The 25117-nt window shown below is 54.4% G+C and overlaps 3 protein-coding genes and 1 pseudogene across 4 annotated transcripts; 2 read left to right on the top strand and 2 right to left on the bottom strand.

Moving 5' to 3' along the window:
- The first annotated feature begins 602 nt into the window (after window positions 1–602).
- On the top strand, window positions 603–5984 carry HMG20B (high mobility group 20B). The gene is made up of 10 exons (XM_036240054.1): window positions 603–652; window positions 933–988; window positions 1430–1538; window positions 2105–2308; window positions 2924–3044; window positions 3251–3297; window positions 3575–3647; window positions 3906–4121; window positions 4696–4828; window positions 5352–5984. The coding sequence occupies exons 2-10, from the start codon at window positions 951–953 to the stop codon at window positions 5362–5364; spliced, it is 954 nt and encodes a 317-aa protein (XP_036095947.1). The 5' UTR covers window positions 603–652; window positions 933–950; the 3' UTR covers window positions 5365–5984.
- Window positions 5660–7411, bottom strand: LOC118643900 (annotated as a pseudogene).
- A 1829-nt stretch (window positions 7412–9240) lies between these two features.
- On the top strand, window positions 9241–12104 carry GIPC3 (GIPC PDZ domain containing family member 3). The gene is made up of 6 exons (XM_036240724.1): window positions 9241–9481; window positions 10249–10434; window positions 10531–10711; window positions 11125–11237; window positions 11499–11580; window positions 11705–12104. Exons 1-6 carry the CDS (start codon window positions 9257–9259, stop codon window positions 11854–11856), a joined length of 939 nt encoding a protein of 312 aa, XP_036096617.1. The 5' UTR covers window positions 9241–9256; the 3' UTR covers window positions 11857–12104.
- A 3661-nt stretch (window positions 12105–15765) lies between these two features.
- On the bottom strand, window positions 15766–23805 carry TBXA2R (thromboxane A2 receptor). Of its 2 annotated transcripts, XM_036240764.1 has the most exons (3): window positions 23690–23805; window positions 18142–19007; window positions 16217–16462 (listed from the first exon to the last, which is right to left on the bottom strand). In XM_036240764.1, the coding sequence occupies exons 2-3, from the start codon at window positions 18922–18924 to the stop codon at window positions 16217–16219; spliced, it is 1029 nt and encodes a 342-aa protein (XP_036096657.1). In that variant the 5' UTR covers window positions 18925–19007; window positions 23690–23805. The 2 variants fall into 2 exon arrangements, with proteins under 2 accessions (XP_036096658.1, XP_036096657.1); XM_036240765.1 differs by lacking the exon at window positions 23690–23805 and having other exon boundaries at window positions 15766–16462; window positions 18142–18960.
- Between the last annotated feature and the right edge of the window lie 1312 nt (window positions 23806–25117).

The raw sequence follows: 25117 nt of genomic DNA, 5'->3' as shown, positions 1-25117 counted from the left end.
CTCAGCTTCACTGTATCCCGGCCTCCCGTTCCTGGACATCGGCAATGTCTTCACTACACAGGAGGGAGAGCAGGACCAGGCACAGCGGAGTCGAAGGTCCTAAATCCAGTCAATAAACGGGAAAACTTCCTCGCCAGGTTTGCAGGATGCTAAGAATTTGTTCCACCTTTCGGTGAGGCAGGGGGCTGCCCCGAAAGTCCTTAACCCCTTCCTTAGCAACCTGCCCCCGTCCCCATGGCAACTGGGGGGGGCTGAAGCCAGTCCGGCAGGAGCGGGGAATCTCCCTTAGCCGAGGAGGAGTCCGGGCGGCGCCTACTGGCCCTTTAAGAGGCTCCGCAGGGCGAGGCCTCAAAGCGCCCTGATTAGTCCCGAGAGCTGCCGAGCGCAGCCGAACTTGACGCACCGCCCGCAGCCTTCCCTATCCTCCTCCCACGCGGCTCAGTGGCCGCCCCAGCCAATCACAGACCGGCGCGCCGACCTTCATCTGCATGGTCACGCCCCAGGGAAAGGGCGCACCCCAATCCGACCGCTCGTGGAGGCCATCATTAGCTTGCAGGGGGCGGAGCGGGGCGGGGTGGACGGCAGGGGTGGGCTACGGGCGGTTGGTTGGAGAGTCGCAGCAGCCGAGAGGTCCGGGAAAGTTTCTTTGGAGGTGAAAACAGCCGCGGAACTCAGGGCCCTGCGAGGGGCCAGGGGTGCGGGGGTCTCGGGACTGGGACGGGGCCGCTTCCAGGCCAGGTGGGGAGGATCAGGGCTTCCCGGGGGCCGATCTTCCAACAAAGGATCCCTGGGGCGCCCGCCCTGGAGGCCCTCCCAGCCCCTGGATCCGGCCCCCCCCAAGCGCTCTGGGCCCGGCATTCCCGGGCTCCCCAGCCGGGCCCCGCCATCGGCGGCTCGGGCGCCCCTTACTCGGCCACGCGTCTGCGTTCCAGGTGCGGCCGGGAGCGGCCATGTCCCACGGCCCCAAGCAGCCCGGCGCGGCCGTCGCGTGAGTGCGACTTCCCCTCCCACAGTCCACTCGGGGCTGCAGCTCAGCCCCCGCCCACCTTGTCGGAGCTCCTCGACCCTGGTCCCCAGGATCTTGACTTCCCACCACCCGGGCAGGCCCTCACCTAAGGCCCCCACGGGCTTTTATCCCCGCCCGGGCTCCAGTCCCTCCCAGGGGTCCCTACTGGCCCCCCTAGCAGGAATTGGGCCCTTTAGCTGCTGCTATATCTGCCGTCGGGGGTGAGGGGTGGGGGTGACCCTTGCATCCTGTGGCTTCAGTCTCTCCCATGGGTCCCTACTGGCTCCTTAGTGCTCCTGATCCTACCCCTGAACCCTGCCCCCGCCCCAGCGATCCCTGCTCCCATGACTCAGGCAGCCCCTCTCTGCCAGCCCTGCTGTCGGGGTGGGGGATGGGGATGACTCCGGCGTCCCGTGACTCCAGGCCGGCGGGTAGCAAGGCTCCTGGACAGCATGGGGGCTTCGTGGTGGCTGTCAAGCAAGAGCGCGGCGAGGTCCCGCGAGTCAGTGAGAAGGGGTCCCACGAGGAGGAGGTGAGAGTCCTCGTATTGTGGTAGAGGAGGCTCAGAGTCTCGCCCTCAACCTCCAAGACTCACCTCAAACTAGATTTGAATTCGCTATGGCTCCGCCCACTGTCCAGAACCCCCCGGAAGTTGAGACCCCGCCCCTTAGTAGGTGCCACGCCCCACAAGGACCACTGCCACGCCTCCATCCTGTGCATGCAGAGGCAGGGGCCTCTGCATGCACAGGATGCTAGCTCCTTGCCCTTCTTGCCTCCCAGGGGAAAGCACCTTGTGGTGGTCATGTGGGCCCTTCCTCCAGTGCAAGCCACGTCCATATTACAGAGGTCACACCCACAACAGAAGCCAGCCTGAACCCCTGTTCCCAATATCTCTGATACCCCTCACTTCTGTCCAGGTTTCCCCAACCCCCATACCAACCTTAACCCTTAACCTGGACACCTCCAGGACTTCTGGGTTCTACCTCCTGGCTACCTCACCTCTAGCCCCACCCAGGTCGTCCAAGGCCCCGCCCCACCCACTCAGGGCCCCGCCCCAGCCCTCCAGGCTCCTCCCAACGGCGCTGCGTGGTTTTGCAGCCTGTGAAGAAGCGCGGCTGGCCCAAAGGAAAGAAGCGAAAGAAGATCCTGCCAAATGGTCCCAAAGCACCTGTCACTGGCTATGTGCGCTTCCTGAACGAGCGGCGTGAGCAGATTCGCACGCGCCACCCGGACCTGCCCTTTCCTGAGATCACCAAGATGCTGGGTGCCGAGTGGAGCAAACTGCAGCCCACAGAGAAGCAGGTGGACAGCAGGGGTGGCAGATGGGGCTGGTCAGGGACCACTGACTTCCACACACACACACACTCAGATACTCCCCCACACAGCCACATCCTGAAAGGACCTGGTGTGGAGGGTTCTTCCTTCAGGAGAACAGACCATCCATGAGGCCTCCCAGTTTACTGAGGGAAGGGTAACAGGAGACGAGACTAGACAAAACTTAACCAGTGTGGTCACCCAATGTCTAAAGAAGTAGGGGTGGGAGCTGGATTTTTATGTGAAACCGATTTTCAAATCATAGTAATTTAAAAATTGCATAAACATCAAGGAAAGGTAACAAAACCACCACTGGTTTGTACCTTCATAAGTGGGATTTCAACAGGCAAATGGGTACAGGAGGGCAGCCTGAAAGTGGGAGCCTACAGTCAGACATCATGGGTGGTTTATAAAGGCTGGAGATGGGGTGGGGAGCTAGGAGGTACCCTGAGCAGTAGGCTGAGGGACCAGGTTTTGTGTGGAGGGTAATAAGAAGCTCTGGAAATGTCCAACACAGTGCGATGAATGATGGAGATGGGGCCTGACCTTGGAGGCCTCCTCTGCCTGGGGTCTGGGTCAAGCCTTCTCATGCTACCCTGCCAGCGGTACCTGGACGAGGCCGAGAGGGAGAAGCAGCAATACATGAAGGAGCTGCGGGCATACCAGCAGTCAGAAGCCTACAAGATGTGCACTGAGAAGATCCAGGAAAAGAAGATCAAGAAAGGTGAGAAGGGCACCAGCCAGCCCCCAGGCAGCTAAGTGCCTGCTCTGAGAGGGGTGACCCTGGAGACTGACCCACCCCCCTCCATGGGGCTCACATTGGGGGAAGGGAAGGAGGGTGTTGCAGGCAGGGGGAACAGCACATGCAAAGCAAAGCAGAGCCAGAGGAGACCTGGGAGGCTGACCCTGCCCTCCTCCCTCCCCCACCAGAGGACTCGGGCTCCGGGCTCATGAATACCCTCTTGAATGGACACAAGGTAAGTGCCCATCCTCCAAGGAGAGCATGTAGGTGAGAAAGGTCTGGAAGTCTTTAGGCCCCTGGGTAAGGCCCCTGGGTGAGCCAGGACCAAGGTTCATGGGAAGTGAGCAGCCCTCCTCCATCCTGTGCAAGCAGAGGCAGGGGCGTCCACAATGTGGGAATGTTAAATAGACTCCGACCTAAGTGGCTCAAGGAGATCCCCCAGGCTTGGGGAAAATCCCAGAGGGTGTTTGGATGCCCCCTCAAAATAAACATTGCCACCTGTCTTGTCCCAGGGTGGGGACTGCGATGGCTTCTCCACCTTTGATGTCCCTATTTTCACTGAAGAGTTCTTGGACCAAAACAAAGGTGAGCACCAACTAAGGGTTCTTGGGGAAACAGGTGTTGGGAGAGGGGATGGGCCAAAAGAGGGATCCTAGGCAGGAGGCAGTGAGTGGGAAGTAGTTACCTCTAAAACCGGAGCCATCTTCCTCCCCTGCCCATTAGCCCTGGGAGCTAAAGGTTGGGGCTGGAGGCAGAGCAATGGCTTAAGGCATAGCTGAGGCAAAGCCCTGGCAGAGGGTAGGGGGAGGAAGTGCCAGGCTCTGACCTGGCTCCCCGCTGCAGCGCGGGAGGCAGAGCTGCGGCGCCTGCGGAAGATGAACGTGGCCTTCGAGGAGCAGAACGCGGTGCTGCAGAGGCACACGCAGAACATGAGCAGCGCGCGTGAGCGCCTGGAGCAGGAGCTGGCTCTGGAGGAGCGGCGGACGCTGGCTCTGCAGCAGCAGCTCCAGGCTGTGCGCCAGGCGCTCACCGCCAGCTTCGCCTCGCTGCCGGTCCCTGGTGCGGAAGCCCTGTCCCCGCCCACGTCTTGTCCTTGCTAACCCTGCCTTGGGACAACCTCAAACCCCACCTTGGGTCACATCGAGTCTTTCCCCTGGTGTCTCTGCCTCCTGACCCTGACCCTGGACATAGAGAGCCCCAACCCCACCGTCTCCCCTCCATATGACCCCAGTTTGCAGTCCTCTGCCACCTCCAACCACCCCCAAGCCCTTCACCTCACCCCCACTCTCATCTCTGCCCCACCGACTGCCTGCAGTTCTTGTCAGTGTTGCTGCCCTGCCCTCGCTGACCTGCCTGCTGCAACCCCATCTGTCCCTGCCTTTAGTGATTATCTTTGGCTGACTTTGACTTATTTCCTCTCCCCGACTAGACCCCCACCCCCCACTTTCTTCCTCAGCTGACCTTGACTCTCAGGTCCAGACGCCCAGACCCTTCACCCGACCCCACAGGCGCCAAGGGGCCCCTCCCCAGAACCCTCCCTTAAAGACCCTGATCCTCTGACCTCCGTTTCCTGGAGCCCCGAATGCAGCTAGGCCAACACTGAGCGCAGCTGACCAGTCCCTGCCATCCTCAGGCACGGGCGAGACGCCCACGCTCAGCACGCTGGACTTCTACATGGCCCGGCTGCACGGAGCCATTGAGCGCGACCCTGCGCAGCATGAGAAGCTCATCATCCGCATCAAGGAGATCCTGGCCCAGGTTGCCAGGTGTGTGCCTGAGTCTGCCCAGGTGGGGCGGCCCTGAGTGGGGGACTGCCTCAAGCTAGACCTGCCTTGGCCTACCTCTGCGAAAATGCCTGCATTTCACCCTTGGTGGGGTTCAGGGGTCTGCAGAGTGGGATCCAGCAGCTGGATCTTGTTCCCACGCCCCGCCCATTCGGGATTTGCCAGGTGGGACTTATTTGATGCATGGGGCACGAGGCTAATGGCGGGCCCACTGGGGGTGCTGATCAGGTTGAGTGCTGTATTAATGCTTTTGGGTGGGATCTGCCAGCCCCCCTTGGCCAATTGGATTCACTCGGGGGAACTAGAACTTCTTCAAAGCTTCTTGGCAGTTTACTCTGGGTGTTTTCTGGCTCCCCAGGTTTTAGATGGGGTCAACTCCAGGCCTCCACCCTGATATCTGTTTGGAGCTGCTGAGGGAGGGTGGCCTCTAGTGTCCCCCAGGATGGTGGTGGGGACTGAGATGATGGAGCCCCCATCACGACTCCCCTCCTCTCTCCTGTTGCAGTGAGCACTTGTGAAGGTGTTTATCATGCCCCCGGAGATCCAGAGAAGACCAAATTCTAGTCCTGGCCCCACCCCCACTCCTACCCCATGGAGGAGGGATGGGGGTCCATCCTTTGGGGCCAGATCTGATGGTGCACCTTGGGAGCTTCCACCCCCTACAATTATTCTACACCATCCCCCTAGCTTTCAACCTCCCCAGTACCCTAAATCCAAAGTGTCACCTGCCATGCACACCACACAGAACCCCATGGCCTCACAGGACATGTCATATGACAGGGATGTGGGAACACCATACATGGGCAGAATAACCTAGGCTACAAGGGGACCAAATACAGCTCTCGGAGGGTGGCACAGGCTCCAGTGGCTCTCCAGTATCTAACGCAGGACACAGGGCAGGGAAAACCCATACCTGACACATTGGGAGAGACTCCTGGAAGATGCTGACCACAGGTGCCCCACACAAACAGGCAGGCTGCAGGACTTGCTCTCATGCTTGGGTGAGGGACTTTTGCCTGTGGCCCTCGAATTCCTGCACCCACCCTTGTCCAGCTAAGGGACCGTCATGAAGGTGGCCCCTTTGCCACTGCTTAATCTGGACTTTTAAATTTAAAAATAAAGTGGAATTTGAATTTCACCAAATTGTGAGTGTTTTTTTGTAGGGGATTGGGCCTGAAGATGTGCCCAAGACCCCACCAAGATACCCCTGCTTGGGCTCCCAGGCCTGCCTTCCACCAGCCCCTGACAACCAGGAATCCACTTCCTGTTTTGGTGGATTTGCCTGTTCTGGACATTTCACATGAATGGGATCACACATTCTGAACTTTTGTGTCTGGTTTCTCTCACTGAGCATCTGTTTTCAAGGTCCATGCACATTGTAGTGAGTGTCAGTGCTCACTTCTTTTCTGACTGTAATATTCCACTGTGTGGATGGATACATTGTATTTATCCACTGATGGACATTGGAGCTGTTTCTACCTCTTGGCAGTTGTGAATTGCACTGCTGTGAACATGCGTGTACAGGTTTTTGTTTGAGCACCTGTTTTTTTTTGTTTGTTTTTTAAATAAAATTGCATTTAGAAGCATTCAGAATGTCAACAAAACAGCTGCATCTTTTTTTTTTTTTTTTTTGTAATTACAGAGTGGTATTCAGATAACAGAACAATTATTTTGTATAAGCTGCATCAGAGACAACTGAAGATGAAAAAACCACCATCCTCATATATAACTAATTTGTTCTGTGCACCAAGAACCTGCTTTAAATTTCCATGCCAATTTACAACCCCCCATACTATACCAGGCAAGGTTCGTGGCTATTGAAAATACTGCCAGAACAGGGCTATCTAAAGATACATTCAGTAGTGTGTGAACTATACAAAAAAAGACACTGTACAATTTAAAAAATCTTACATAGCCTTACATTTCAATTTTTTTCTTTAAATGGAGTGAGTTGTGTACAGAAGGGTTAAATGCTTTATAGACAAGAAAAAAAAAAACTGCGCTAGAACCAACTTGTTCATCATCATCATCATCTTCATCTTCATTTTCTTCATCTTCCTTCTTTTTCTTGCTTTTTCAGCCTTTTTAGCCATCAGGCTTTCCTTTAGCTCAGTATGCAGCAATATCCTTTTCGTATTTCTCTTTCAGCTTAGCAGCCTTCTCATAAGGCTGCTTGTCATCCGCAGCAGTGTTATTCCACATCTCTCCCAGCTTCTTTGCAACATCACCAACGGATAGACCGGGATGCTCTCCTTTGATTTTTGGGCGATACTCGGAACAATACAAGAAAAAGGCCGAAGGAGGCCTCTTGGGTGCGCTGGGATCCTTGAATTTCCTTTTTGTTTCCCCTTTGGGAGGATATAAGTTTTCCTTTCTCTTTCATAACGGGCCTCGTCTGCCTTTGCCATGTCTTCAAATTCCTTCCTCTGAGCGCTTTTTAGAAAACTCCGAGAAGTTGACTGAAGCATCTGGGTGCTTCTTCTTGTGCTCCTCCTGGTAAGTTTGCACAAAGAAAGCATATGATGACGTTTTGCCTCTCAGCCTCTTAGGATCTCCTTTGCTCATGATTAATTACTTTTCCTCAGTGAGCACACAATCACCCAGTGCCCATCCAGCTTGCACTTGCCCCCTGTTATTTTATTTTTTTAAGATTTTTTCTTTGCTTTTGCTTTTTTTATCCCCACCCAACAACATTTTTGCATTTAGAGCTGGAGGGAGGAAGGGAGGAAGAGAGAAACATCCATGTGGAAGACACATCCAGTGGTTGCCACCCACACAACCCCAACCAGGGCGGGACTAACTGCAACGGAGGTTTGTGCCCTTAGTGGGAACTGAACCTGGGACTCTCTGGTCCGTGGCGACACTCCAACCACTGAGCCAAACCTGCCAGGGCCATCCTGGGTAGGTCTTTACATACTTTTAGTGCATGAGTATGTCTTTCTGGAAGAGTACCATTTTGATGTTTTTTTTTTTTCTTTTTCTTTTTAATAGGTTTTAATGAGTACAATTTTGTGGTTTCTAGTGTATTCACAAAGTTGTGCAGCCATTGCCACAATCTAATTCCAGAATGTTCCATCACTCCATAAAGGAGCCCTGTGTCACTTAGCAGTCTATCCCCTCTCTACAAATCTACTTACTGTCTCTTAATATTTGCCTGTTCTGGACATTTCACATAGAATCACACACTGTGGCCTTTTGTGTCTGGCTTCCTTCACTGAGCATCATGTGTTCAAGGCTCACCCATGTTGCGGTGTGTGTCATGTTTTGTAGGCTTTAAACACGTTTTCTTATATTGTCCAAAGCCTTTTCCCATCACTGTCTGGATTCTGAAATTATTCCAAGTTGGGAGGCCCCTTTATGCTTCTGCTGGGTTTGGCATTCCACTGCTGTCTACTGAGCCAAACTTCCTGGTGCCTAGTGTTCTATTCTCGGGGGATTCTTACAGAGGCCTCCTGGTGCTGGAGCCTCCTTCTTCACCTGTAACCTGGGGTCCATTTATTCCCTCATCAAATATTGCCTGGATGCCTGCTCACTGTGTGCCAGACACTGGGCACCCAGATACAGCAGGGGAGCAAGAGACTAGAACCCCTGGGGAAACAGACAGGACACAAGATGGATAAGTAAAAACATGTGATTTATGAAGTGGTGCTCAATGCTAGGGAGAAAAGGAAAGCTGGAAAAAGAGATTGGAGAAAGTTAGAGGGGTGACATTTGAGCAAAGAGCTGAAGGAAGTGAGGGAAGGAACCACTTGGAGATCTAGGAGAAGGTGTTCCAGGCAGAGGGAATAACACACGCAAAGGCCCTGGGGCAGGACCGAGCCTGGCTTGTTGGGGAAACAGCTGAGGACCCTATGACTGGAAAGCACAGTGAGCAGTGGGGAGAGTGGGAAGAGGTAGGACAGGAATGAAATGGGAGACGGTTGTGCAGGACCATATGGGCCACGGAAAACATCAGGCTTTTACCATGAGGGAGTTCGGAGTCCCAGAGGGCTGTGGGCAGAGGAGGGACAAGATGTGGCTCAGGTTATACCAGGGTAAACTAATTCCTATCTCTTAGGGCCGTTGCAAGAATTAAATTAGCGCGTCTTGCAAAGTGAGCTCTGGGGCGCGCTCAGCTGTCCTAGTACTTTTTTGTGATCCATGTTTTTCCCGCGCCACAGCTCGGGTCCCCCGCAGACCTCCCAGCGTCCCGGGGGAGCGCGCAGCTGGCCCTGGCAGGGCTCGGACACCTGGGGCCGCCCCTCCTCTCCGCAACCTGTGGTGTCGCCTTCCTGGGCAGCTCGGGTTCCTGGATCCCCTTACCCGGGCAGCTCGGCTGTCGCGCCCTGAACCGGGGGAGGGGAGGCCGCAGGAAGCAGCGGATCCCGCAGTGGCGGAGGCGGTGGCCCGGATCGCCTAGCTCCTCGGGCCATGGAGAGCGCAGCGACCCGTGAGGCCCGGGGTGCCGAGGCCCCGCACCCGCCGGCGTCCCCACCCTCGCCCTCCGAGCCCCCTGCGGCGCCCCGCGCCCGCCCGCGTCTTGTCTTCCGCACGCAGCTGGCGCACGGCAGCCCCACCGGCAAGATCGAGGGTTTCACCAACGTCCGCGAGCTCTACGCCAAGATCGCCGAGGCTTTCGGGATCGCGCCCACAGAGGTGAGGACCGTGGACCCCCAGCGCCCGAGGCCCACCGGGCTGAACCAGGGGTAAGGTGGAGTTTGGATCCCTGAACTGGGGGCCCCCAGACCCCCCACTCGGGGATGGAGGGACCCGATTTCCAGATCACGGAGACACCACTTAGATCTAAAGGTGCCCATACCTTGGGGACGCCCCCTCTGAGCTGCCTGCACAAAAGATGAGCAGGTCTAAGGGGTTATTGAGTCCCTAGATCGTCCGGGAACCCACTTCACCCAGCCAGCTAAGGTGTATACCAGCCCTCAGGGAAGCTCATCTGTGGTTCCTGAGAGCGTCTGAGGGCTGGGGTTCCAGGAAGCCCCTTTACAGGTGATACGTCGGAGGCTGCCTGGACTATAGGCTGGGCTGCAGAGCGGTGCACCTTGTAGCCCCCAGGGGGCACCAGCGGACGCAGAACGCCACGAAAAAGATGGTGGGGAGAGGGGGAATTCAGGGCACCAAAGGGTTAAAACTGGAATCTGGGAGTGGGAAAGGGGGGTTTCTTCCTGTCCACAGCCTCCTTCTCATCCGTCTTCTCATTCTGAGGGTCTGTCTCCTTCTCACTCCCAACCCCATTCTGAAGTTCCTGTGGGCTTGGATCCTGGGCACCAGGTGACAGCCAGTTTTATGCCTCTTTGCGCCTCAGTTTTCCTATCAGGCCCATGAGCCCATCCCCTCTGGTAGTTCTGCGCAGACAGTGGGGAATGAGCGCGGTCATTAATTCTGGGCTCCTCCTCCCCTCGGGACAGATCTTATTCTGCACCCTAAACAGCCATAAAGTGGACATGCAGAAACTCCTGGGCGGTCAGATAGGGTTGGAGGACTTTATCTTTGCACATGTGCGCGGCGAGACCAAGGAGGTGGAGGTCACTAAGACGGAGGATGCCCTGGGGCTGACGATCACAGACAACGGGGCCGGATACGCCTTCATCAAGGTGCCCACGGTGGAGGGGGGCGACTTCCGGGTGCCCCTGTCTAGTCTAAATGGGTTCAGTGGGGGTGGTCCCTTGAGTGACTCTGGGTCCCTGCAGAGGATCAAGGAGGGCAGCATCATCAACAGGATCGAAGCTGTGTGTGTGGGCGATAGCATCGAAGCCATCAACGATCACTCTATCGTTGGCTGCCGTCACTATGAAGTGGCCAAGATGCTCCGTGAGCTGCCCAAGGCCCAGCCCTTCACCCTGCGCCTGGTACAGCCCAAGAGAGCCTTCGGTGAGGGCCACCTGTGGCCTTGGGGGCAAGCGGGTGGGGTAGGGGAAGCTCTTGGGGAACTGGGTTCTTTGGATGCCGAGGACAGTGGAAGGTGGGGGGATGGGACAGGATGGAAGGTTCTAGATGCCTCTGGTGATATGACAGGAAATTTCTGCCACTGTATTGGGAACAGATAGGTAGTTTCTATATTGTTATAGTCTATCTGGGGCTAGGGGGAAAATTGGGGAAATGGAGAAAGGGATGAGGAGGTATTTAAATCTATTTTGTCACCTGGCTAGGAGCTTTTAAAGTGCTGCCAAAGAGGCCTTTGAAGGATAAGAAAGTTCTTAAAGACTCTGCTGGTGGTTTCCCAGTGTTTACAAAGAGTGGATCCACCCAGAACACATGCCCCTCCACCACTCTGTCCCCTCTAGATATGATCAGCCAGAGGAGCCGGAGCAGCAAATGCCCCATGGAAGCTAAAGTGACCAGTGGGCGGGAGACACTGCGGCTTCGTTCTGGGGGGGCTGCCACAGTAGAGGAAGTGGTGAGTGAAGGGGCTCTTACACCTAGAGCTCCACCTCTGAGTAAGCATCATGTGACCTTGGGTAAGACCTCCTTCACCCAGCCTCAGTTTCCCCACCTGCAAAATAGATCTTCATGGTGAGGCAGGGCAATAGTCGTTGTACAGAAGCATTGACACATGAGGTCCCAGCCTACTGTCACCCAAGGGGTGGGGCCCTGGGAGGGGGCTGGGCTGGAGGGATCTGAGATTTTGACCCTCTGTTTTGTCCTCCTATGCCCCCAGCCCAGTGAATTTGAGGAGGAAGCGTCTCGGAGGGTGGATGACCTGCTGGAGAGTTACATGGGCATTCGGGACCCAGAGCTGGGTAAGGGGCCAGGGTAAGCCATTGGACCCTGGGGGGAGGCCAGCCCACAGGGAGGAGGTAGGGGTCCCAAGGGGAAGTTGGGGCCCCAGAGCACCTTTACCCACTTCCCCTCCCACTCCGGCAGCGTCCACCATGGTGGAGACATCCAAGAAGACAGTGAGCGTTCAGGAGTTTGCACGCCGTTTAGACTCCGTCTTGGGCGAGTTCGCCTTCCCGGACGAGTTTGTGGTGGAGGTGTGGGCCGCCATTGGCGAGGCCAGGGAGGCCTGTGGCTAGTCTGCTCTGGGGCTGAGCGCAGCCCTAGTCCGGAGCCCAGTCCCCTGCCCCAGCCCTGCAGGCCAGTTCCCGAGGCTCAGCCTTGCTCCAGAGCCCAGCTCAGATCTGAGATCCAATCCACCTCGAGAGCCCAGGTCATCTCTGAGACCAAGATCACTTCTAGAACCCATACCAGTTCCGAGACCAAGCCCTGCTCTAGACTCCAACCCAGCTCTGAGGCCAAGTTCATCTCTAGAACTTCATCTAGTTCTGAGACCCAACCAAGCTCTAAAACTCAGACCTCCTCTAGAACCCAGGCAATCTCTGAGACCAAGTTCAACTCTAGAACCCATACCAGTTTTGAGACCAAGCCCAGCTCTGAGACCAAACCCAACTCTAGAACCAAGCTCAGTTCTGAGACCAAGCCCAGCTCTGAGACCAAGCTCTGTTCTAGACCTCAAACCAGCTCTGAAACTAAGTTCACCTCTAGAACACAATCCAGTTCTGAGACCCAACCTAGCTCCAGAATTCAGCCCTGTACCCAAACCCAGCCCTCCTCTAGAACGCAGGACAGCTCTGAGGCCAAGCTGAGCTCTGGCATTAAGTCAAATTCTGGAACCCAGACAAGTTTTAAGACCCAACCCAGCTCTGTGACCAATGCCAGTTTCCAAAGTGAGCACAGCTCTTTGACCAAGCCCTGCCATAAAACTCAACTTGACTCTGGAACACAAGACAGCTCCATGACACAACCATACCTGGACAGCCAGTCTAGCTCAGGAACACCAGCTAGTCCTGAAACCCAGGTGAGACTCAAGAAGCAGCCCAGCTACAGAAGCCTGTCCAGCTTAGGATTCAAAGACAGTTCCCAAACTCAACCCTATTCACGAAACCAGACCAGCTCAGGAACCCAGATGCATGTGGCAGCTCAGCCCAGATCCAGACCCCAACTCTGCTCTAATACCCAGTTTCACTCAAGTACTCACCCCCACTCTGGGGCCCAGTCCAGCTCCAGTGATGAGACCAGCTCAGAAACTGAGCTCAGCTCTAGTTCACAGCCTAGTGCTACAACCAGGCCCACCTCCACAATTCAGACAAGTCCTGGAACCTCATCTCTCTCTAAGATAAGGCCTGTCTCCACAGCTCAGTTTGACGCTGAGTGCCACTCTCACTTCAGTACAAAGACCAGCTCTAGAATGCCATCCGACTCTGGGACTCAGACTAACCTCAAGGACTGGCCAATTTCCAGAGTTCAATCCAAATCAAGCACCCAATTCAGCTCTAGAAATCAGCTCAGTTCTGGAGCACAGACTGGCTCTAAAATCTCATCCAGCTCCAAAACACAGTCAGTTGCTGATACCCACCTGAGTTCCAGAATCCAGCTAAACCCTGGAATCCAATCTAGTCCTGGGACCCAGACCAATGAAGCAACAGACTTAAGCTCCACAACTCTGTCTAGCTCCAAGAGCAGGCCCAGCTCCAGGACCCAGCCCTGCATGGCTCAATCAACTTCTGGGACTCAGCTCATGTTGGAAACCCCCCAGGCCACAACCCAAGACAGCTCTGGTCTTGAGCAGGACTTTGCAAAGCAGACCAATGCTGCAACTCAGCTCATCTCTAGAGTCCAGTTTAGCTCTGAGACTCAACTCAGCTCTGAAACCCACACCAGTTCAAGAATACAGCCCAGCTCTGGAACCCACCTTGGTTCTAGAACCCAGCCTGTTTTTGGAACTCAACCCAGCTTCAGAACCCAGACAAGTTCTGGAACTGAGCTCGGCTCTGAGACCCAGCCCAGTGCTGGGGTCCAGACCAGTACAAGAATTAAACCCAGCTCTGGAGCCCAGCTCAGCTCTAGAACCCAGTCCAGCTCTGAAACCCAGCTCAGCTCCAGAACCCAGTTTAGTACCAAGATTCAGTTTAGCTCTGAGACTCAGCCCAGCTCTGGAACCCAAACCAGTTCAACCATGCAGCCTAACTCTGGAACCCACCTCAGTTCCAGAACCCAGCCTGTTTCTGGAACCCAAACCAGTTCCAGAACCATGACCAGTTTTGGAACCCAGCTCAGATCTGAGACCCAGTCCAGATCTGGAACCCAGCCCAGCTCTGGAACCCAGCCCAGCTCTAGAATTCAGTTCAGCTCTGAGACTCAGTCCAGCTCTGAAACGCAGACCAGTTCAAGAATACAACCCAGCTCTGGAACCCACCTCAGTTCCAAAGCCCAGCCTGTTTCTGAAACTCAAACCAGTTCCATAACCCAGCCTGTTTCTGGAACCGAAACCAGTTCCAGAACCCTGACCAGTTTTGGAACCCAGCTCAGATCTGAGACCCAGTCCAGATCTGGAACCCAGCCCAGTTCTAGAATTCAGTTCAGCTCTGAGACCCAGTCCAGCTCAGGAACCCAGACCAGTGCAAGAATTCAGCCCAGCTCTGGAGCCCAGCCCAGCTCTAGAATTCAGTTCAGCTCTGAGACCCAGCCCAGCTCTGAAACTCAGACCAGTTCAAGAATACAGCCCAGCTCTGGAACCTACCTCAGTTCCAGAACTCAGCCTGTTTCTGAAATCCAATCCAGCTCCAGAACCCAGACTGGCTTAAGAATCCAGCTGAGCTCTAGAAATGGTCTTCGTCCACAGACCCCTGGCCTTGACCCTAGAACCCAGCCTGATCCCACTACCCCACCCCGCTCTCAGCCCCCAGGCCCACTACCAAGAGCCCCTAGCAAAGTCTCTCAGCCTCAACCCCAGCCCCATGATCTGGTACATGGAACCCAGGTCAATACTGGCCCGGGAAGAAGCCTAACAACTTCCCACCTGGCCTCAAAGCCACAGGCCCCCTTGGCTCCCCAGAAACCAGCCCTTTTCCCCAAGCCCCAGATAGGACCCCATAAGTCCATTCCACCTACCATATCTGACATCCCTAGTTCTGCCTCCAGGGTGGCCCTACTGAAGTCCCAGCTCCCTAAACCCCCAGCTCAGGAGCCTAGCCCCTCCCCCAAGCTCAGGGAGTCAGGAACTGCTCCATAAGGGTCAGAGCCCCTCCCCCACCACAGGGAGCTGTAGCTTGCGAGTGACACACTTTTTGCCCTTGGTGGGCCCCATCCCCTCTCCTTCCCCTCCCAGCTCTGGTCCCCCAGAAGCAGCAGGTGACCTCATTTCGACACAGGTGTGGGGAGGGAGAATGGAAACGGTCTTCAGTTTCATTGGGCCTGCCTCTGGGAGGTGTAAGCAGATCCCATGTCTGTGGAGGGGGAAGTGGGGGGCAGGGGATGTTTTGCTCTTCCTGTACCTGGAGGGCTCATGGGGAATAAAGGCACATCCCACCCCTGCAGCCAGGTGTGTTGTTTTTGAAGGAGTTTGGGGGAGAGCAGAGGAAGGGGCAGGCATGAGGACTGGAGGACTATGACAACACTAGCTGCTTCTCAAGCACCTACTATGTGCCAGGTGCTTTACAAGTACTCATTGTACACGTGTTCATGTACTTGCACATACACAGCGTTCCTCAAAACCTCAGTCATTTGTCCATTCAATCAATCTTTTTTGAGCACCTACTATGGACCAGGTGCTGTTTGTTCAAGACACTGGGAGTCTGAGATTAAGTGGATGAAAGGCTAAACAATAAGCTTATGTAGAAATGACTCCATCTAGAATGGAGGAAGCAGGCATCACTCCATGGTCTTGTGTGTGTGTCTCCCTCTCTTTTCCTCATCTGCAAAATGGGTTTAATACCAGAACCCTCTCTAGGGGCTGTTGGAAGGATTCCAGGAGATCTGATCCAATAAAGGAAGTGGGAAGAGGAGCCAAAACCCAGTCTCATCCCCTCTGCCCTTCCCCCACCTTGTTCTTGGCTGTCACATGGTTGGATAATAGTCTGATGCACCAAACTTCAACAAATGATGACTGACTTCCAGACCCAAAGGAAAATAAAGCTGGGCTGAGATATATTTTGGCAAGAGAAGGACCCATTTATATTCAAACTTTTCTAGACAGAGCCTTCTTGGGTTGTGGTGTCAAAGGGTATCAACTGTTGTACCTCAGAGAATAGGTCATATTCAGTGGGCAGAATCCCCAGTTTCCTGAGGACTTCTGGAAGGAGAGGCTTACAAGTTTAATTGACTCCAGACACCCTCCCTACACCCCCACTCACCCATCCTGGGGATGGGAGGGGCCTGAGAGAAGAGAAAGGCCTTGGATAAGGGGGTCAGGGAAGACTTGTGGGGTTTCCCAGGCTGATGGGAGACAGCTCAAAATCCTGCCACTCAAACTCTTGATTCATCCTGCACTCCCATCTCCCGGACTTCAGAATGGGTGGATGTGGCCGTCTGTAAGGGAGGATCGAGGTTGGATGTGCAGCTGTCTTTCCAGCGCCACCACTGATGTCTACCCCAGCCCTATGCCATCGTGGGCCTCCGGGTGAGCCGGGGCTGCAGAGAGAGTGACCTGGACTGGGCACCGAGGCCAGGATAGAGGCGCCGGATCACAGCCCGGCGGAACAGGATGTACACCCAGGGGTCCAGGATCTGGTTCCAGGTGGCCACGCGCAGGTAAATGAGTAGCTGTTTCTCCGTGGCTCGGGACAGCTGCCCGCTTGAGTTCATGGCTGGTGGGCTCCGCAGCACTGTCTGGGCGATGAAGACCTGTCAAGGGCCAGAGTAGTTAGCCAGGAGTCAGGCCTTCAGGCCAGCTTCCAGCCCTGCCCCTCCACCAGCACCTGCAGGCCCTCGAGATTGAGTACTGACTCTGTCACTGCTTTGCTGTGTGACCTTGAGAGAGCTGCCTGACTTCTCTGAGATTCAGTCGATGTGGCCACAAAATAGCACACCTTTCCTGCTCCTCTCCTGGGCACAATTAAATGTGGTGGAAAAGAAGACTTGCAGGTGCAAACAGTTGGAATTACTGTTACAGCCAGCATTGTTATTCTATTAAATATTTTATATTTTATAAACATCTTAAAATATTATAAAAGTATATTATAGCCCTGGCCGGTTTGGCTCAGCGGTTAGAGCGTCCGCCTGCGGTCCTGAGAGACCCGGGTTCGGTTCCCGCTAAGGGCATGTACCTCGGTTGCAGTGTGTCCCCGGACCAACCAGGGGCCCTGGTCGGTCGTGCGGGTGGCAGCCACTCGATGTGTCCCTTTCACATCGATGTTTCTCTCTCTCTCTCTCTCTCTCTCTCTCTTCCTCTCTCTCCCTCCCACTCTACCTGAACAAAAAAGTGTCCTCGGGTGAGGATTAAAAAAAAAAATTAAAAAAAAAAAAAGTATATTATAAAATTGTATATGAAATAACTTATTTTATATTATATAGTTTATTTTAAAGGATTTTCTATATTAAAATTATGTTTTATAAAATTTTATGACAATTTTATATTAAATTCTTAGATTAAATTATTTTAATATATAAAATATTTATATCTACATTTAATATTACATAATATATCACACTATTTACAAATGTAATACAATATAATTATCTAATAATTAATATATTGTTAATTATAATTAGTTATATATCATAGTTAAAATTTTTGTATACTTATATAATTATAATTATATAATGATGTATTATATAATAAATAATTGATATGACTATTAAGTATTATTTAATAATATATAGTTAGTTATATATTATATAGTACTTAACAATTATATAATATAATTACATATTATATAATAATTTATATAATTAATTATAATATAATAAATTATTTTTTATATATATATATTTTTATCCTCACCCAAGGACATTTTTCCATTTTTTGTTCAGGTAGAGTGGGAAGAAGAGAGAGGAACAGAGAGAGAGAAACATCAATGTGAAAGGGACACATCGAGTGGTTGCCACCCGCACGACCAACCAGGGCCGGGGACAAACTACAACTGAGGTACGCGCCCCTAGCGAGAACTGAACCCGGGTCTCTCTGGACCACAGGCCGACACTCTAACCGCTGAGCCAAACCAGCCAGGGCGAATTATAATATATTTTATAATTAAGATTAAAATTATATTATGCTAGATATAATTATAATTTATATTGTAATAAAAGCATTATATGAAAATGCTATTAAAATGGTTTCCTGAGCACTGCTGTGTGCTGGGCAAGGCTGGGAACACTGCCACGGACACGACACTCAGTCCTGCGCCAGTTTTGGGGTTATCTGTGTCTTGCTCACAAGCTCCTTAAGGAAGGACACCTAAACACTGGGATCTGTGCCCACATTTTCTCAGATGGACGAGAACCTGAAATCCATTCTGGTTCAACTGAGGCCCAGTCACCAAGGATGGTGGAAACCCAGGGCAGACCCTGCACCAGCCACTCACCAGCAGCGGCATCCAGCAGACGCTGGCCACCACCATGATGCCCGTGAGCTGAGCCATCATCTCAACCTCGCAGTCTCGTGGGCGCTGCTGGGCAGCCTCCTGCCCATGGTAGACGTGGCACAGAGTGGCGACACTGATGGTGTTGAGCAGGAAGGACAGCCCCACCGAGAAGCTGCCAAGAAGAGCAAACAGCAGGCCGAAGGCCACATCTCCAGGCTCGGGGCCCAGCGTGAGGAAGCACCAGGAGCCCGGGTACTGCACAGTGTAGCGGCCCACGCCCAGCAGGGGCAGCAGGCCCAGCGCCAGCGCCGTGGCCCACACCAGCCCCACAGTGGTCCAGGCACGGCGCTGTGAGGCGGCCGCAGGGCGCGAGAAGGGCCGCGTGATACCCAGGTAGCGCTCCGAGGCCATGGCGGCCCCCAGCAGCAGCGGGCACAGGCCAAAGAAGACCATCACAACACCCATGAAGCGGCAGAGGCGGCAGCTGGGGTCCACGGCGTGCCAGTTGAGGATGGCATGCTGGGACACCACGATGGCACCAGTGATCAGCAGCCCCATGAAGTCGGTGAGGACCAGGCCACAGAGGAAGGTGAGGAAGGAAGACCGCGAGTGCGAGCTGCCCTGCCGGGCGCCTGCCAGCACTCTCAGCGCCAGGAGGTTGGAGGCCAGGCCCACCAGGCAGAAGGAGGCGGCAAACCAGGGAGAGGCGATCAGGCGCCGCTCCTCCATCGTGATGTTTGTTGGCCGGAAACAGGGTCCCAGAGAACTGACATTGGGCCACATGGCAGTAGAGCAGAGTTGGGAGGGTCACCACCCCATTGAGCTGAGGCTGTAGGTAGGGTCGGCTGGCACTGGCGCTGGCACACCTGGTGAGGCAGAGAGATGATTTGCTGGTGATTCATTCTGCATTTAATCTGAGTGGCCCTGGTGAACTCCTATACAACTTTCAATGCCCTGACTCAAATAACCCCTCCTTAAGGATGCCTTTCCTGACTTATCTTACTCTGCACTCACAGGTTTTACTATTACAACTACCTCCAGCTCTGTCCTGCCCCAGAATCAGTGACCTTCAAGGGTGAGGACCAGTGCTGTCTTCTCTGGGATCCCTGAAGGAGGCCAATTAGTATCTGTTGGGTTAAGGAGAAGGGCTGAGAAACCCCAGGTTTAAACTCCAGCCCTGGTGCCTACTGCACGACCCCAGGCAAGTGATTTCTTCTCTCTGAGCTTGTTTCCCTGCTGGTCTCCCATCTCAGCACTTGTCAGACTGCAGCGTGCAGGACAGATTTCAGCGCACTGAGACAGGATGCATCCAGTGCGAAGAGCCAGCCTGGTTGTCGGCCAGAGGTTGCCGGCAATTTCTTGTGAATGCATGAGGCTGAGTCCTCACCCCACTGGTATTTTAGGGAGATCCTTCCTTATATTAAAATCGTGTGGATTACTTTTTTTTTTTTTAATCCTCACCCGGGGAAATTTTTTACATTCATCTTCAGATAGAGCTGGAGGGAGAGAGGGAGGGAGAGAGAGACACATCAATTGGTTGCCTCCCGCACAACCCAGCCGGGGCTAGGGACAAACTGGAACCAAGATACATGTCCTTGGCTGGAATATAACCCAGGGCTCTTTGGTCTGCGGGTGATGCTCTTACTGCTGAGCCATACCGACCAGGACTGAATGATTTTTTAAAAAATTATTCCTTAATTTTTTGAAATCATGGGGATTAGCCCCACCCCCAATTCATGGCATTGCTTTTATAATAAGAAATAAACCCAGAAATCCAGTTCCATTCTGGGAACCAAAACCAGCTCATTTGGAGCGACAGGTTTTCAAGAGATGGGCTATAAAAGGCAATGAGAGGGAACCATTATTCAGCGTGGGGCTGGGGGAGAAAACTGGAGAAACATCTGGACTTGGCTAATGCAAGTGTGAAAAAATCAGCCAGATGTGGGGATGCCAAGTAACAATAAAATGAGAACATTAAAAAAATAGTTCCCACCCTGGTCAGTTTGGCTCAGCGGTTAGAACGTCGGCCCGCAGACCAGAATAAAATAGTTCCCAGTTCCCTAAAAGGACACACCAGGGAAGATATAAAGCCATGCATGGAGCTGGGGCTAGCACCCAGGTCCCCGGCCTTCTGCCCTAGGCACATACCACAAGTCATCCTAGTATTGATAGTGAAGGGTGCACCCAGTGGAGGGATCAGAGTGGGCAAAGGTGGGGGGGAGGGGGCATGGGAGGAACAGGAATGGAGGATCCAGGCAGTTAAAGTTCATGAAAGTCCTATGATGATATGGTTTTTTTTTTTATCCTCACCTGAGGATTTTTTTTTTTTTTTTTGCATTTATCTTCAGATAGAGTGGAAGAGAGAGATGGGGGAAGAGAGAGAGAAACATTGATGTGAGAGAGACACATCGAGTGGTTGCCATCCACACGACCCCAATCAGGGCCGGGGACAAATTGTAACCAAGGTACATGCTCTTAGCGGAAACTGGACCCAGGACTCTCTGGTCTGCAGGCCGATGCTGTAACCACTGAGCCCAACTGGCCAGGGCGATGATCTGCTTTTTACAGAGGTGGCAAACTGAGGCACAGAGAGGTTAACTAATTGTTCAAGGTCACACAGCCCAGCCCAAGCTGATTTGAAATTTAAACTCGGGCATCATTACATATAATGTGTTAGTGATTCAAAATTCTGCCCATTGGATGGAGGCTGGTGCCAGGTGGGTATGAGGGTGCACAATCATTGAAATTTTCTCTAAGGAAGGATAAACTTTTCTAAAAAGCGGATCAGCCCAGATTCAAATCCTGCCTTTGCCACATAGTCTCTCACTGCCCTTGGGCTCCGCATGTCCCTACTCTGAGCCTCAGTTTCCCTTCCTATAAAATGGGGTTCGTGGTGGGAATGAGTTCATTTGGGTCCAGGGCTTAGCATATTGTAGGTGCTCAGTTCCTGTGGAGGTGCCCAGCAGGTGGCCACTAGCCCTCACTCTCATCTCCACAACTGGCGCCTTGGCCCAGCCCCTCAGACTCCACGGCTCCTTATCTAGTCTCATAAATTATCTAGCTCCTGACAGCTGCCCCGAGCTTCCCTCCCAGGCCCAGTGCCAAGGCCACTACCACTTCAGTGGTGGTGGGGCCTCAAGTGGGGAAACTAAGGCCTGGGGTGGTGGGGCGGGCAGAGGGGGTGCTTTCCATGGTGACTGGCGACCTCAGTCCTCCACTCTGGCTCAGGGGTGTGCTCTTTGCCATCTCAGATTTGACCTGAACTTGAATTCCTCCTGGGACAAGGCACTCCCTCCCTCCAGAGCTGGTATGTGCCGTTTCTGAACATTCCTGGGGACTTGGGCTGCGCCTGCAGCCACTGCCCTGGCCTCCATCTGGAATGACTGCCAGCCCCTCTTGGGTCTCATGGTCCCCTTGTCCTCACTTTCCTGTGGGAGCTGCTGCACCACTCACTCACCCAGAACACACCCCTAAGATATCCTCATATTGCCCTCGTCTGGGAACTAACTTGTGTCCCAGAGCCAGTGGCCTGGGGATGACTGGAAACTGGCATGACTCCCTCTGGCCACAGCCTGAGGTTTCCGTGCCCCCTCCCGTGGGTTCAGGTGATAGCTGCTGTCTCAGGTTTCCCAGGCAAGGCCTCCCCTCCCACATTGGCCAGGAGAGCTGGCAGTGCCCCTAACCTACAGGGGATCATTCTCATCCCAGCCCCAGGTCCAGAAGCAGCACTATGTGGCCCTTGGGATAACCCATCTCCCTCTCTGTGTCTCATGGGAGGCGTGGACTCCAGATTTCCAAGCCAGATTTGCTAGACAAATCCAGAATTCCATGGCCCGAGAGAGGGGAGGTTTAGACTTTGAAGATCCATGGTTCTGAAATTCGAATGAGCTCCGAGTTCTGGAAACTGCAAGGCCTCCCAAGTCTAGAATTCCAAAGGGCTGAGGTTTCAGAACTTTGACAGGAGTTTGCCTGGGTCCTGGGTTCCAGAAATCTGTCTCAGCAACTGGCCTTACTGGAGGCTAGACAATGGGCAGGGCTCTCCCACTGTCCAGTGGGATGTGATTCTTTGGTTGCCAGGTGCCAGGCCCTGTCTCTGCCTGATCATTTGTCATTGCCTGCCCACTCTCTTTCCTCTTGCATTGAGCCATCCATCTCTCAAAGAGTCCTTGGCCTGTCCAGCTGGCCTGATGCTGACCTCAGACAAGCTCAGATTGAAGTGCCTGATCTGTCACTGCCAAGTTGGGGGCTCAACATTGCCAAGTTTCAGTTTTCCCTCTCTGTGAAATGGGAATAACAAAGATACCAACTTGCCTGTTGGCATTCTGGCTGCTTTTCACAAGCCGGCTTGGCTCCTGCCTTGTGTGTCTTTCCTGCACCTGGCCAGGAGACACGCCAGATGCACAGGGGCAGCCAGGCAGGAGCCCTGATACTGTGCGTGACCCTGGCTGGCCCAGCCCCTCAGCTTGTTTCCCATGTTTCCTGTCCTCTAACTGTTGGGCAGTCCAGGAGACCAGTGACGACACCCTTTGGCATGAACATGCCGGGTCCAGGCCAGCCCCTGCATCAGTCACTTCCAGCCCAGTACACCCAGTAGCCCATAGGGCCCCCCTCCACGCCCCTGTGGGGCCACAGACACACCTACATAAAAAGCAAGGCCACACCCACCTCCCCTCACCACAGGCTCAGTTTCGGAGAACTTTTCCTGTTTTTGACACTAACCAGGCCTCCACCACAGAAGATGTAGACTGGGGACTCCACAGTCAGCCTGACTAGGTTGGAGCTGAACCTCGGCTCAGACTCATTTGGTCCCTCAGCCTGTTTCTTATCTGTTTTTATTTTTTATCCTCACCAGAGGACGTTTTTGCATTTATCTTCAGATAGAGCGGGAGGGAGAGAGGGAGGAAGATCAATGTGAGAGAGACACATCGAGTGGTTGCCACCCACACAACTCCAACTGTGGCCGGGGACAAACTGCAACCAAGGTACATGCCCTTAGCGGGAACTGAATCCGGGACTCTCTGGTCCACAGGCTGACGCTCTAACTGCTGAGCCAAACCGGCCAGGGCTGTTTCTTATCTGTTTAATAGGCATCGTCAAAGCGCTCACTGCTCAGGGCTGCCAGGAGGGCCACAGGGGCAGGTGGGAGATGACAGAAGGGGAACCAGGCCATCTGGCAGGTAGTTAAAATGGACACAGAGTTACTGTGATCATATGAACCCATCATTGCAATGCACACGTAAACACTCGCTCCCAGCCACACCCTTCCTGTGGCACCACAGGATCCTGAGTGGTCCCACACAGACTCAGAGAAACCCACACACAAGCACATCCCCGACTACACATGGCCACTGACCAGGGCAGGCAGCAGAAGTGCAACGCCACTCTGCGGGCGGACCTGGTCTCACCAATGCTCCAGGACACACAGCACCTGGCTGTTGTCACTGCCCAGAGTGACACACCCACAGCAGAGCAGGTCACTACAGGAAACACCCCAGCAACACCTGCCCACTGGCAAGCCCGCCCCTCACCTGGCCGGCTGCCTCCTCACCTGGCGTTGATGAATGGATGGGACAGCTGGGGTCACCGCTATCCAGGAACCAGAGCCCTGCGGACTTGCGGGCGCTAGTCCGGGCCCGGCGTGGGGGTGGGGTGAACGGAGCTGGGTGACCGGCCTCCCGGGGCTCCTGGGGAAACCGAGGCACGGCCGGGGTGGGCCCACAGAGGACCCAGGAGCTGCCACGTCGCCAGCGGCACAGGACGCCCCAGTGCGCGTGGTCCAGGGAGGCAAGAGGGGCTAGGGCCCCTCTGGTGCTGAAGGGGTGGGTCCTTGGGGCTAAAAATAGCCAGGGTGGGGGCTACGCTCTGCAGACAGCACCCTGCCGGTCTCCAGCCACGACTCTTTCGGTCTTTCTTTCTGTCTGTCTGTCTCTCATCAGTCCCTCCCCCTGCAGTGGCCACGCCCCTCAGGCCCCAGCTTGACTGATGGGGGTCAGCGGGCAACCCCCAGCCGGCCGGGGAGATTGGGCAGCCTCCTGGAGAGACACCTGAGGCACACCAGGCCTCAGGGGCAGGGGTGTAGTAGCCAGGGTGGCCAGCACAGTTCATGGGCCCCACCAACGGCCGGCCCCAGCTGGGCCCCCCAGGAGCTCCTTGGGTATTATTCACCGTCCGGGCAGCACCAGAGGCCCGGAGGGGGAGGGGCAGGTTTTGGGCAAGGCAGGGTCAGCTCGGGAAGGTGCCCAGACCCCCACCCTTGGTCCCAGGGCTGTGTGCTGGTGAACCCCCTGGGTTTGAGGGCCCTTCCAGGCCTGGGGGTTGAGGGTGCAGGGTGTTTGGAGGGGAGGGGAGACAGCTAAACTCTCCAGCCAGAAGCTTGGTGGGCAGCCCTCTGAGACAGGCTTCCGTGGAGCAGGTGAGCAGAGGGCTGTGGGTGACCAGGGTGAGTGCATTTCTGGGGAGGGGCAGTGAGAAAGACTGAGAGGTAACACTGGGGCCAGGGGTGGGAAAGCCTGCAGTAAGGGTGGGGAAGTTGCTTTCCTCCCTCCCCCCAGTGCAGGGTAGAGAAGGCCTGGAGTCTGTCACTTCGGGAATGATTCAGAGGTTGAGGCCCAGGAGCAGGAACTGGGGCTCTGGAATGATCTTCCAAGGCAGGGTTCACTTCCTTGAAAGCCCCCAGACACACTTGGGGCTCTGGGCCAGGGTCTCATCAGCCCAAAGTGACCAGGCTGGGCACTGCTAGAGCAAAGGAAGGTGACCGGACTGTGCAGCAGGAAAGTGAAAGGCTTCTTGAAGGCCCTTCCTGCCCACAGTCCTGGGGTCTCAGGTGGGTGGAGAGGGTCCAGGGGCCCGGGCATGGAGGGGTGTCCTTGGGCCTTGTTGACCCAGAGTGAGGACCTAGCTGGCTTGGCCTTGAGCCCACCCCACTCAGTCCTGGGGGCCTGGGAGGGGCACACAAGTACAAGCTCTGAGTGAAGAT

This window comes from Molossus molossus, unplaced genomic scaffold, assembly GCF_014108415.1.
Source record: "Molossus molossus isolate mMolMol1 unplaced genomic scaffold, mMolMol1.p scaffold_m16_p_4, whole genome shotgun sequence".
In the NCBI taxonomy this organism is placed as follows: Eukaryota; Metazoa; Chordata; class Mammalia; order Chiroptera; family Molossidae; genus Molossus; species Molossus molossus.
The sequence above is the reverse complement of the archived record's forward strand: the minus strand, read 5'-3'. Positions and strand labels throughout refer to the sequence as shown.